Consider the following 12,571-nt stretch of genomic DNA (forward strand, 5'->3'; position numbering starts at 1 on the left):
CACAGTCTGTTGTAATGTGAGACTGAATTACCCATATTTCCCCTGCAATGAAGTTCTTTTCCACTGGTAGAAGTCTTTTTATGTGGAAGTCTAATTGATCAACTATTAGCTTTTATTTTTACATGTTTCTCACTGCCTTTCTTACTTTGAAGACAAAGACTTTGTTTCAGATTTCTTTAAAAAAAAGCAAAATGACACAACGACAATAAAAAAGTCTACCAACAAATAGTAATACCTCAAGAAATTAAGCATCTCTTTTATTCTTTAAAATTCCAGTTGAATTCTAATTATACCATTTCATTGCAAATTTGTACTCTGGAGACTCAAACTCTGCTCATACGTTACCTCACTCTGAGAGCAGAAACTGCTCATTGCTACCCAGAGACCCAAGGATTGGTTGGCAGCTCATCCTGATTACAGATAAACTGAAATCCACAAAAGGCAAAACGTGTGTAGTTAGTCAATTAGGAGTGAAATGTTAAGTTTAGACCTTCAGGGGTAAGTCTTCCCAGGGGAAGAAAATTAAGGGCACCTTGGACCTATGCAGAGTCCAATGCTGAAACTCGAGTGTACACTACAGAACTTGGAAATCAAGAGTTGAAATGCTAATACCTTTCATTTGAAAAAAATCCCACCCCAGAAAGCGATTATAAAATAACCTGCATTCAAAACTAGTTATTTCTAATATTTAACAGTAAAAGTCTAGCAAGAATGAAAGCCAAGATTGAGAGGCTGGAAGGCTTTGTTATGCCACATGGTTGGATGTCTGACCGTTTGACCACAGAGATCAAATACAGAACCAAGCCCGAAGATGAGGTGGCCCTTTACTAAGCTACCAGTGCAAAGGCCTCGTGACTTCCTTGTTTTTCTTTTCTCTTTTCTTCTTTCTCCAGATGATGTCTGAGTACAGAGGATCCAAGCAAGGGAGAAAGAATCATATTGCGGTAGAAGTGTCCCTTTTTTTTTTAATCTGTCAATTTACATTTCAATGGGATTGAAATCAGTCAATTAAAACTGAAAATTTAATTCAAAGAAAAATCAGACAAAATAGTTGTTTAAATGCATCTAAATACCTGACCCACTCATTCATGGCACTTTTTACTTTTAACCTCTAATTTTAGGTTTCTGGAATCTCATCTCTGGGCTGTAATTTCCAGTTAAGTGGGAAAGAGAAACAACGATGGCTTGTTGTGAGGATCAATGAGTGAATCTCTGCTATGCTGTCTGGGGCCATTGGCTACTGGGTGCCATGTCAGTACAATGTATTTTATCACTTAAATAAGACATGGTTTGCAGATTACACTGATTTGCTGCCCGTTACGTTGTGGTTTCTCAAATGGAACATGACATTTTTGAATGGCTACACTGAGAAGGCCTCATGCATTGGAAATATGTCAAAATGCAAAAAACATTTTGGGGTCAAAATCCTCCGTTAGTTTGACAATTGTTAGTTGGGTGTTGAGCATGAATCTGTTTCAGTCAGATTCATGCCCAGATGTAATCAAATAATTTTGCCTGAATCCTTTTGTTAGCATGTTAACACGAGAGGATTTTGTACAGAGTAATAATAAGTAAGTGTGCCTGGAAAATGCTAAGTTTCAAACCAGAAGCAACTTTAGAGCTATTTATGGAATATTTTGTTATAATATGATTTATTGACTTGTACAAGTATTGGATTTTAAGACGCTACATATTTATTTATTTTGTGTGTAGTGCAATAGATCAGATGATTGAGTCTTCCAAATCTGGCTGAAATAGGTATGCGAAATGAACATACAGTAAGATTTCTCAATCTTATGTTACATCATTGTACCATATACAATAGAAGTATGCAAGATTCTGAATTTTGATCACATTCAAATTAGCACTGATGTAAATACTGTGAAAAAACGTGATAGTGCAAGAGCAAAACTGTAAACATACCAGGGCATTATTTTCCTGTCAATGTTACCACATTATACAATAAAAAAAGATTTAATAACTAAAACGACTAATATCTAACTACATTAATGTGATTTTTAAAAATTAATTAATTAATTAAATTTTGGTTGTGTTGGGTCTTCGTTGCTGCACGTGGGCCTTCTCTAGTTGCGGTGAGCAGGGGCTACTCTTCTTTGCAGTGCGTGGGCTTCTCATTGTGGTGGCTTCACTTTGTTGCAGAGCATGGGCTCTAGGCCTGCGGACTCTAGAGCACAGGCTCAGTAGTTGTGGCTTTGTTGCTCCGCAGCATGTGTGATCTTCCCGGACTAGGGCTCGAACCCGTGTGCTCTGTATTGGCAGGTGGGTTCTTTACCACTGCGCCACCAGGGAAGCCCTGTATTTTAAACTTTTACAGCTTCAACCCCATGATTTTTACAGCTGCATTAAAGGTTCAGTTCTGGGTCAGAGGTTTTAGCCACATTTTCTGTTTAATGGAAGGAGACTTGAAATGTGGGAACATCATGATATGACACCATTTCACAGATAATCTGAATCCAGATTACTTGCCCCAGTGTTCCCATTCTTATAGAACAAAATATACATGAGCACACTTGCCCAGGACTTGCTCTCTTAATCACAAATGTCTTCATGGATAATTTCCACAGTTGTGATGGAAAAGCCAGGACGAGCATGCCTCTGTGTGTGTGCGTGCATGTGGTGTGCGCGCTCGCAGGTCAGGTCAGTGTATCCACATATGTGGGCTCGTGTGTACGTCCATGCCGTGTCTACACACTCAAAGTCACATTCTTCTTGAGTGAATGTACAAATCTGTCCTGGTTTGAATGAAATGAGAATTCACCTTTTGCACATTTAGCCAATCCTAGCCCATTTATTCTCTGCCCCAAATAAACGCTCTAAATTCTGCCAAAATCCAAACGTTTCCTGTGTAACACTGAGTTGTATGAGATTTGTTTCAATACTGAGGGCATCTTTTACATGTTATCAGAGTATCAAATTTTGTTCCTGCTTCAAGGAATCGTCTGTGTTTGAATTCCTTATCCTCAGCTCCACTTGTTCCTCGGAGTCCCATTCAACCTCACGGACTGGACTTCAATATAGGAGCACATTTCTGATTGTTATGGAGCTGAATGTTTCTTTTGTGTTCACTGTAATCAACAAGCATGTACTTAGCTTGAGAGAGACAGCCATTATTCTCAACGGTCTTATTCCGTTCTTGAAATACCTGTGGCAGTTCCTTTGTGGACAAGGTATTTTAATAAGGAATGAAATCACTGAAAGGAATATTTGTCCATAATAAAGAACTGGGGATGTGGGACCCACAGAGTCCCCTGGCTTCAGAAAGTTACTTTGAAAACATTGTCCAGAGTGAAGTTTTAAAACTTTCATTTTTATGTGAATGACTTGTGGGTCCTGTTAAGATACAGCCTCGGATTCTCTAAGTCCAGCTGGAGCGAAATTACTAATAAGCTCCTGGATGCTGTTGATACTGCTGGTCTGTGAACCCATTTTGAATAGAAAGGGGCTAGTACATTCCAACCAAAACAAATTAGTGTGAACAATCACATCAGCTCCATCTGTACATGTATTCACAACGATGCATTCCTGATTTGATCAATTTCACTCTGTACAATTACATTCACCGAAAAAGGTAAAAACAGAATTATCATATTTTGTGAGTTCAGAGTCCCTTTGCCCCTTTTTATGTATTACCAGATAGCCTTCATTATAAATACCTTTTTCTCTGCTTGAAAAAATGAGTGTGTTTTAGAGCAATGATATAAGTGGGTACTGAACCACATTTCAGCTCTCGGCCATCTCCTCTTTGATACTTGGATTGAATAAATACATTTTATTATAGCTGACATCCTTGTATGGAAATGCATTTCCTTTCAATACCAGCATTGTGAAATATCTGTCCATCCAGATTGTTTCAAGTAGCCTCCACCAAGTTCTTTGAAATGCAGCCCCCTTTTAGAAAATTTGAATTTGGGGAGTTTGCTTCACACAAAGCATTTAAAAAGGGAACCCTCCCAGATGTGGAATGCTTGTTTAGACACCAGATCAAAGGAACAGGTCTGTACATCTGTGCAGTTTTTCAGAGTGCGTCCACACGTTTTTGTTTTCCCGGTGACCTCTGGGTTTGAAGGGAGCTCAGATGTGGAAGCAGCTCAGAGTTAAGTCGAGGTGACACCACTGCCGTCAGACGTTGCTCTGTTGCAACAAAAGTGTTCTCAGCTCTCTTTCCCTCTGATCTTCCTGCCTGTACTTCTCCTCAAGTTTCTGCTTCTCAGAATCCGTGCAGTAAAAGGTGCAATCTGGGCTCTTCCGGATCTGTTCAAACTGACTGAAATCAGCCACGTACTTGCCGGTTTTTGAGAGAGAAACCACAGGCACAAACTCAAAACCCCAGTAGATCTCCTCTGGGATGTAAGAGGTGCGGCTCTGGCAGACAGCGCTGGTGGACTCCACCGTGGCGTTCAGGAGGACCACCAGCTCAAACTCCTTCTGCTTAAGGTTTTGGGGGGTGAGATCTCTCAGGGGGCTCGTCTCATCCAGCACGTGGTAGAATGTCATGGGCAAGATGAGGAAGGGGCTCTCGGAAGAGGAGTCCACATGGAATTTGACGGTGGCCTGGTTGAGGAGGATTCGCTCCCCCTCCTTGGTGACATGGGTCTGGAGGAGCTTTCCCGAGAGCTGGCACTGAATCAGGAGACTCTTCCTCATGTTGGCCACCTGGATCACCAAGCACAGCTTCCCGTTCTGCTTGGTGATGACAGCACAGTGGCTGAACTTGATGGTTTCTGCCCGCTTTTTGGGTCTCGCAATTTTGGCCAGGAAGGTGCCCGTGATGAAGATCTCAATCAAGGTGGTGATGACCAGCTGAGCCACCAAGAGGAAGATGGCATGAGGGCATTCCTCCGTGATGGAACGGACTCCATAGCCGATGGTTGTCTGGGATTCCAGGGAAAAGAGAAATGCCCCCGTGAGCGAGTCCACCTTCATGATGCAGGGGGTGTGATTTGAAGTGTGCTCCCTGGGTTCTAAGTCCCCATGAATGAAGGCAATGGCATAGTAGATCACACCAAAAAGGAACCAGGTCATCACGAACGTGGCAGCAAACAGGGTGAGCTTGTATCTCCACTTCATGTCGATGACGGTGGTCCACAAGTCTTGGAGGTAGAGCAAGTATATGCCATCCACTTTGTCGATTCTCACATTGCTGTGCCCACTCTTGGACATGACTCGGGGTCTGCTGGCCTTGAGGCCAGCTCCAGCCGTGTGCTTCACCAGGGTAGCACTGGCCATACTGATGTTAATCCGTTCCATGGTCAGGCCTTGGGACCACCTAAGGAAATGACAAAGAGAGAGGTTCCATTGTTGTCACATGAGGTAGAATGCCCAGAAAACAGAAACAGGATAATCATGTGAGATAAATACGAATGTACATGGACGTTTACAAGAAAGGATAATTCTGAGGGCAAGATGAATCACTGGGTACTTGAGGATGGCAGTAGGAGGGAGTGAAGAGCACAGACTGAAGACAGAGAAACCTGGGTTAAATGTTGCCTCTCCCACTTATTTGCTGTGAGACCTGGGCTAAGCTATTTAACCTTTCTGGACCTCAAATCTCTAATATGTAAAATATGGAACTAAAGTCTACTTCTCAGGGTTCTTGTGATAGTTGAATGAGATAATGGCTATAAAGTGCCAAAACAGAGATTCACACTCAAAAAAATGATGCTAATCTTCTCTTTGTGATATCACACTCACAAGAATCCACCCCACGGAGTATTATGATTATTTATGTATATTCAGCTCTTACGGATTTCCAAGTATAGAAAATTTAAAAATAAGTTGACTGAGCATAGGGCCAGTACTGATATAATTAAAATGCACCATCCATAAGATACGTCTTGATACAGCAATGGGAAATGTTAATACAAATTTTAAAACCATGTGTAGTATTCATAATCATTTTTAAAAAGCTACCATTTGCATGACATTCCCTGTAGTAGCAATTCATTTTCCCCCTAGTCCAATGAATAATTGGGAATCCATGACCTGTCCTAGTTCTTGATTACAATGGAAAAGAGCAAGTTATCAAACAACCAAAAACAAACATAGAGTGAATAATTAAGCTTTATTAACGGCTTGATCAATATGCTCGTTATTCTCAGAAAAGTGTTATCAATATAGAATATTAGGTGTGACATTTAGGTATGGTGCAAAAATTTGGCCTTACTTCTTTTGAGCTAAGTAGAACCAGCATAGGAATCTATTTTAAAGAGCTAATGAACAAGTAAATAAGTACAGGCAACCAACATTGTAGCAGAACAGACTTACCTAGAAGAAGCACTAGGCTCCCACACTGAGCCCTGGGCAATGCTCTGCCTTCCATTTACAAATAGGGTCAAGCTGGGTATGAGGCCACACAGCATCTTATAGTACCTGCCTGGCGACTGACATAAATTACCCCTACATTCCTTGAAAAACATAATGTGAGTGATTATAGGGCAATTCTACCTGGTTGGTATGTTTTTTCCACCTCATCGGCATTTTAAGAATAATAATAAAAAAATTTCTCCCTTTAAAAAGGAACTGGTATATGGTGGTCTGTTATTCACGCAATAATCTTTGCTGTTGGAGCAGTGTTATCTCAATAGAAGTTTCTCAAGTAATCCTTTGGGCAAATCCCTTCAAGGAATCTGAAACTGTATCCATTATAGGATAACACCTGTTGAGGATGCAGTAAATCTGTTGGGCTTTTTAATTTTCCTGTTATGTTATTAAGAGTGTGTCATTTACTGACTGACCCTTGAAATGATCTTTTTTTTTCTCAGAAAGGAGAGTCACCATTTCATTTTCTTTGCAAAGAAGGGCCCTAAGTTATTCAGAATTTATTTTACTTGTTGAAGCCTATTCCATTTATTTGGGTATCAATTTAGATGTAAAGTACAGGATATAATTTAGCGTGGGCTTTATCAGACCCTTTATGCAGCACTTCTCAGTAATCGAGAGGAAAGCGACCACAATGAAAGTTTGAAAAGGTTAATGCCATGCTGGCATGCCCAAATGCGTAGTCAAGCTCAGAACACTTTGCCAAGACAAATGCAGCTTATGGACAAGTAATTGCATGCACTTAAACAAAAAAAAGAAACTGGTAGGGGAAAGTACATGCCATTCAACCCACTGAAATAAAAACAGAAGCTTAAGTTTTCTTGTGTGAATGATGCAGAAGTGTCCTGCAGCACACGCTAAGCCCCAAGCTCAGCCTTCCACCAGATTCTGGGAAACTTGGCCCTGTTTCTATGAAGGCAATGTCATGAAGCTTCTGTTTTAACCTCTGTTTCAAAGGGGCAGTGGGCCAGGCTCGCGATGAGCTGAATCTTTCCCCTCTTTCTGCTGAAAGCTCTTGTGCTGCATTTTTGCACAACTATTGTTGGAATCAGTGACACCAATGGCTATCAGAGGATGGGGGGCATATATGGGGGAACAAAACTTAGAGTCTCTGGGTGGGGTGGGGGTATTGGGATTAGCATCTCTCTGTGGAAAAGAGCGGCTGGTGGACAGCACTCAAAGGTTAAACACCCACTCCCTCCCTCTCAACATTGCTGTGCCCTCAGAACTGGGTGCTACCTGGTCACTCACTTGGCAGGTCAAATGGCGACTTCTTCAAAGCAGGTGTATCGTCCTTGCTCCCCTTCGCCCACCTGGCTACCATAGGATTCTTCTACTTCCTGAAAGAAAGAGGGACACATGGAGTTCACAGCTGTTTACTAAGAAACTGACCCAGTGAAACTGACCCTTACTGATTCCCCCAAGTGCTAGGGCCCCAGCATTCACCTTCCAACCCCTGGTGATCTGGCATAGTGCCCAGAATAGATCCAAGCTCAAGGAGTATTTTAGGAATGAAATTGAAGCCCCAATCACAGCCCTCGCTGTAGAATTCCCACCCTCTGGAGGGAGCTTGATAGTAAAACACCCTGGAAAGGGTGGGTTAACTCACCCCCACTGAAGCCCACTATCAACTGACCAGCAAACAGGGAGGCAGGAAGGGGAAGTGCAGAGGAAGTAAACAGTGAGAATTGGAAGGGAAGAGTCTAGAATATTTTTACCGCCTGTGGAAATGCATTATTGCTGTTGAGTCATAGAACATTAGATTCAAAAAGAATGTCAAAACCAAGGCATTTGACACACGTTTTTCAAACCAGGAGACCTGGGAGGTTGCAGTGACTTGCCTTCTTCACACAGATGGCCCATAGCAGAAAGAACGGGGTCCAAAGTCTTTGGAAGCTAGACTGGAGTTCTTGTCAGTACACAAATCCCTCTTAAACCTCCAAAGTTTAATGCAATCTGTTCTAACTCCACTAGATTCTTTTGCATGCTACTTTTCTGAAATACTTCTTCCTAAACTATACATATATATCTCCCCACATTTTTATCTGTCTTATACACAGAGGCTTAATGCACTTCACACTTCTTTTCTGATCCACTAATTATTGTAAATAATTACAATAATTACTCTTTTATCATTTAGGTAGTCCCAATTATCAGTCCGTATAGCCTTTTATATACTGGATTCTCCCAGTGTGTTCACAGTATGTTTGGCAAATGACATCTACATCATCGCTCTATTAAGGTCCAGCATCTCCTTCTTTGCACCCATTTATTTTTACCTGTACACTTTACCTTTTACACTTTATTATATGCTCTTAATTTATAGTATTTCATTCTTCAGCAGACTTTAATGCACTTTACTTCATTGCACACTCTTCTTTCATATAATTTTATGTTACTGCTTTAGATATTTTTTCCCTTAGATTCTGCAATCTACCTGGTTTCACTTCTAAAATATTAAGGGACCATAATCATTTCCCAAAAGTAAAGGAAGGAAAGAATAATAAAAGATATTCTCTCCTAATTTTCCCTCTCCTAATCCCGCAAAGAAACAACATTCCATATGAACCATTAGTAGTTTTCTATAGTCTCTGGAAACTGTATTTATTTCTCCAGTTTTCATCATATGATTCCAACATGTGGGTTGGGATTGTAATTCTTAGAATGGTGATATCTTTACTGAAGTGAAGTCCTTGAAACTACTGAATGGAGAGGTCAATATTACACTCTCCTACTTCAGGCCAGTAACATATACATGGAATGAAGTCACTTAGTGCTTAGGCTGTGTAGCATTTGTTTTCTGGAGATAAAGAGGAAAAGAAACACATTTTGGAAACAGAACTAAACAGTAGCCACATTGAAAAAGATACTTATCTATATGAAGAACCACACTTCCAGTGCTGGGGACAAAACAATGAGAATGGAAAAAATGGAAAGGAAGTTCCCATCACCGTCGTTGGTGGAAGGGGAAGAATTCTATCCAAGAAAGGGGATCTGGTAAGAATGGAAGACCAAAGAAATTAATTACTGCGAGCTGGAGCATGCTGTCCTGTCAGAGAGAAATCAACCTGTAAATGGACAGAAAGTCCCTGACCAGTTAGGAGAAATACATATGCAAATACTAAGCAAGAACAGAGTCAGGATAGAGCCAGAAATGGTCCAAAGTGGGAAAGGTCCAGATAATAAAATGACAATAATAAAATAAAGATTCAGATAAGTGACAGTAATACAAAAGCTTCAGATCACTAGTAACAATAATCGTCATCATAAATAGCGCTAGAGCCATGTACCAGCCACTATTCTAGGTGCTTTCCACGTGTGAATGTAATTAACCCTCACACCCTCCCCATGAGGAAGAAATGGAGCCACAGAGAGGTTGTGTGACTCACCCAAGTTCTCAACAGCTGGCACCTGGCAGTGTGTGAAGCTGTTGTATCTACACGCTCAACCACTCTGACAAGGGTGCTCAGACTTTAGCTGCATCAGAACCATCTGGAAGGCTTGGAGTTTCTGACTCGGTAGGTTTAGGGTGGCGTCCAAGAATTAGCATGTCTAAAAATTCCCAGGTGATGCTGCTGTTGCAGGAACACACATTGAGAACCACCACACTGGGGTATAGATGTTGAATCAGATCATCAGCTTAACGGCTTACCCCCCTTGATAAATCTCCGATTCCCCACTTGCCCTTAGCATTTCTGAAATAACGCTATTGCACGCAGACATGGAGAACATCCGTTTATTACTTTTCAGAATCTTCACCATCCTTACAGATAAATGAATGCCAATGACCCAGTGGCCCAAGGCTAAGTATTAATTTTTTAAAAAGCAATATATGGAGAATCTGATCAAAACTGTAACACATTATTTATATTTATCATATAAGTATTATGTGTTATAGGATATGTAGAAATTATATATTATTTAACTTATAAAACAGTTACAGTAAACACATAGATATTATGATATATTATTCATATTATATTAAATATATGATATAAATAATGCTAGTAGATGTATTAGCCAAAATTAAGCACAGACAAGTCTCTCATTTCCACAATAGACTTTCACCCACCATTCTTCCAGTCAACCTGTATTTACAGGGTATTTAATTCTCAACAATGTGATAATAAAGCTAACTTTCATGTGATGCTTGGCTGGGAAAAAAATAAATATGCTTTAAGAAAGATTTTTTTCCCCCTCCTAGTTAGTACAAAACTGAGACCTTCTAAAAACATATAGCTCTGTTGAGTCAAATTTTGGAAGTTTTCAGTTCACCCATGCTGGGAAAAACTTCTGTGTTCCATGGTGGGCTAACAAAGTATATGCACCTGTGGAAAAATAATTTAGAAATGGGGAGACAGTGTCTCCCTAAACCTGGAATTTCTCAACCAGGCCTCAAGTGATGTCATCCTACATACCTTCAAATGGGTGGTGAGGCATGGAAGAATGAAATCCAAATCCAACCATAACTCTGGATTTCTAGACTAAAATTAGAATTTGAGGGACTTTGACTTGAAAATTCTGGCAAAACAGCTCCCTGTTTGTAAGAAAAGTTGCTTCTAAAGCTTTGTTGGATGTCAAATATTTTTGACAAAACAATCTTTTAATGATCTCTCTTTTTGCTATGAATCTGAAATACCTGGCTGAAATTTCACTTTAAGGGTACATGGGTTTAAATATTAAGTAGAAAAAAAGTGCTTGACAAGAATCTAGTTGGGGTTCACTGAACTCAAAAGGTTTAAAAATAATGGAAAATAAACTCAGTGAGGCTTAGCTATCCTTTCTTTGGATCCTGTGACTGTGGCCGCACATACACATGCACTGGGGCCTTTGGCACTGGCCTCGTGCCACCTTCTACCTGCTCTTCAAAGCAGCCTAGGACTCGCTTCAATGGCTGGGCTCCCTGTTCTGAATCCACTTCTTGACTTCATCAGTGTCAGCTGAGGACACAGATGGCTTTGCCCAGGTGGCCTCAGAACTGGACATGTTCATTAAAGAGAGCAAGGTGGCCAAAGTTGACTCTCAGCAGATTCCAAAGGGTGGCCCTTTGGTTTTATCTGCTGGGGAAATTACTCTTTCGTTCTGCAAACCCATGTTTTCTCTCGGACCATTGAGGACTGAGGTTGGCTGGAAGGAGTGGCAGCTTTTGGGAGGCTGTGGAGTTGGACATTCTTCTTTGTGAGGAACAAGAGGCTCTGAGGGGAAGCACCAATGAAGGTTATGGCAAATTCACCATCTAGTTTCCTCTATCCTAATGACCTGTATTTTGAAGACATGAACTTGGAACCTCATTGGTAGAGCCGTGGTCATTTTGGGTTGTCGTGGCTGATTGTTGCTTCCACCTACTAACTGCCCCTCTCTGTGGGGTCCATCCATGAGATTCCTTCCCTGGGTTTGTCCCTGCAGGGAAGTATGTTTTCACCCTTTTGTGTCAGATGTGGTCATGTGACTGCTTCAGCCAATGGCCTGTGAGCTGCAGTGACTCAAGCCTCACCTGAACAGAGACATAAGAATGACACGGTTCTGTCACTGCTCTCCAGTGAGGCTCAGATTGGGCTGCTCCTTCCTCTGGATGGCAGTGGGGGGTAGGGGGGAGGTGGGCGACACTTGGAGCTGAGCTACAGCTGAACCAAAGCTGACTTGTAACCCAGGTGAGAAAAAACTCTTGTTGCCTGGTTGAATTCTTGGACTTGTTTGTTACTAAGGCAAAACCTAGTGAAAGTCTGACCGCAGTGACGCTCTTACTACATATTTTTGGGTTAAATATCTGACCTAAAAGGTACTGTATTTAAAGAAAACATGTAAAGTCTTGAAATATCCCTCAAGATAAACTTCAAATGTTAGTCTATGGCTAAACACTGAATAGAAAAATAAATACAAATCTCACAGGATTTCAGTGGGAAGAAAGACTTGCCTGATCCCTAAGGACAGCAGAGAAAAAGTGAATAATTCTTCTCATTGAATTACTTCTAAATCAGTACTTAAATTTATCACGACAAGACAACTTTTCAAGGCAAGATATAAGGGCCTCAGATTCTGTCACTCTTATTTCTGTGGAGCAAGAAGCCCTTGGTTAATGTTCTGGTGGCCTCATAATCTGTGATGACAAACACATAGGGGATTATGTCATTAATTAAACATTACGTCATTAAAAGGGACTAGCCCTTTTCAGTGCAATTACAGACAGTATTTTATTTAATCCTTCTCTTTACCTTGTGAAGAAAGAGTTTTC

The 12,571-nt window shown here is 40.9% G+C and overlaps 1 protein-coding gene across 3 annotated transcripts in view; it reads right to left on the minus strand.

The window, feature by feature from the left end:
* Positions 1–244: 244 nt before the first annotated feature.
* Positions 245–12,571, minus strand: part of KCNJ15 (potassium voltage-gated channel subfamily J member 15) — a 52,748-nt gene continuing 40,421 nt past the window's right edge. For 2 of the 3 annotated variants that reach the window (XM_029215433.1, XM_029215435.1), the window contains 2 exons: positions 7,591–7,679; positions 245–5,287 (listed from right to left, as the gene is read on the minus strand). In XM_029215433.1, the coding sequence (XP_029071266.1) occupies positions 4,141–5,268 (1,128 nt within the window). In that variant the 5' untranslated portion in view covers positions 5,269–5,287; positions 7,591–7,679 and the 3' untranslated portion in view covers positions 245–4,140. Of the gene's footprint in view, positions 5,288–7,578; positions 7,680–12,571 lie in introns of all 3 variants that reach the window. The other variant, XM_029215434.1, reaches the window with a different exon arrangement.

Source organism: Monodon monoceros, unplaced genomic scaffold, assembly GCF_005190385.1.
Source record: "Monodon monoceros isolate NGI ecotype Baffin Bay Population unplaced genomic scaffold, NGI_Narwhal_1 Super_Scaffold_11, whole genome shotgun sequence".
In the NCBI taxonomy this organism is placed as follows: Eukaryota; Metazoa; Chordata; class Mammalia; order Artiodactyla; family Monodontidae; genus Monodon; species Monodon monoceros.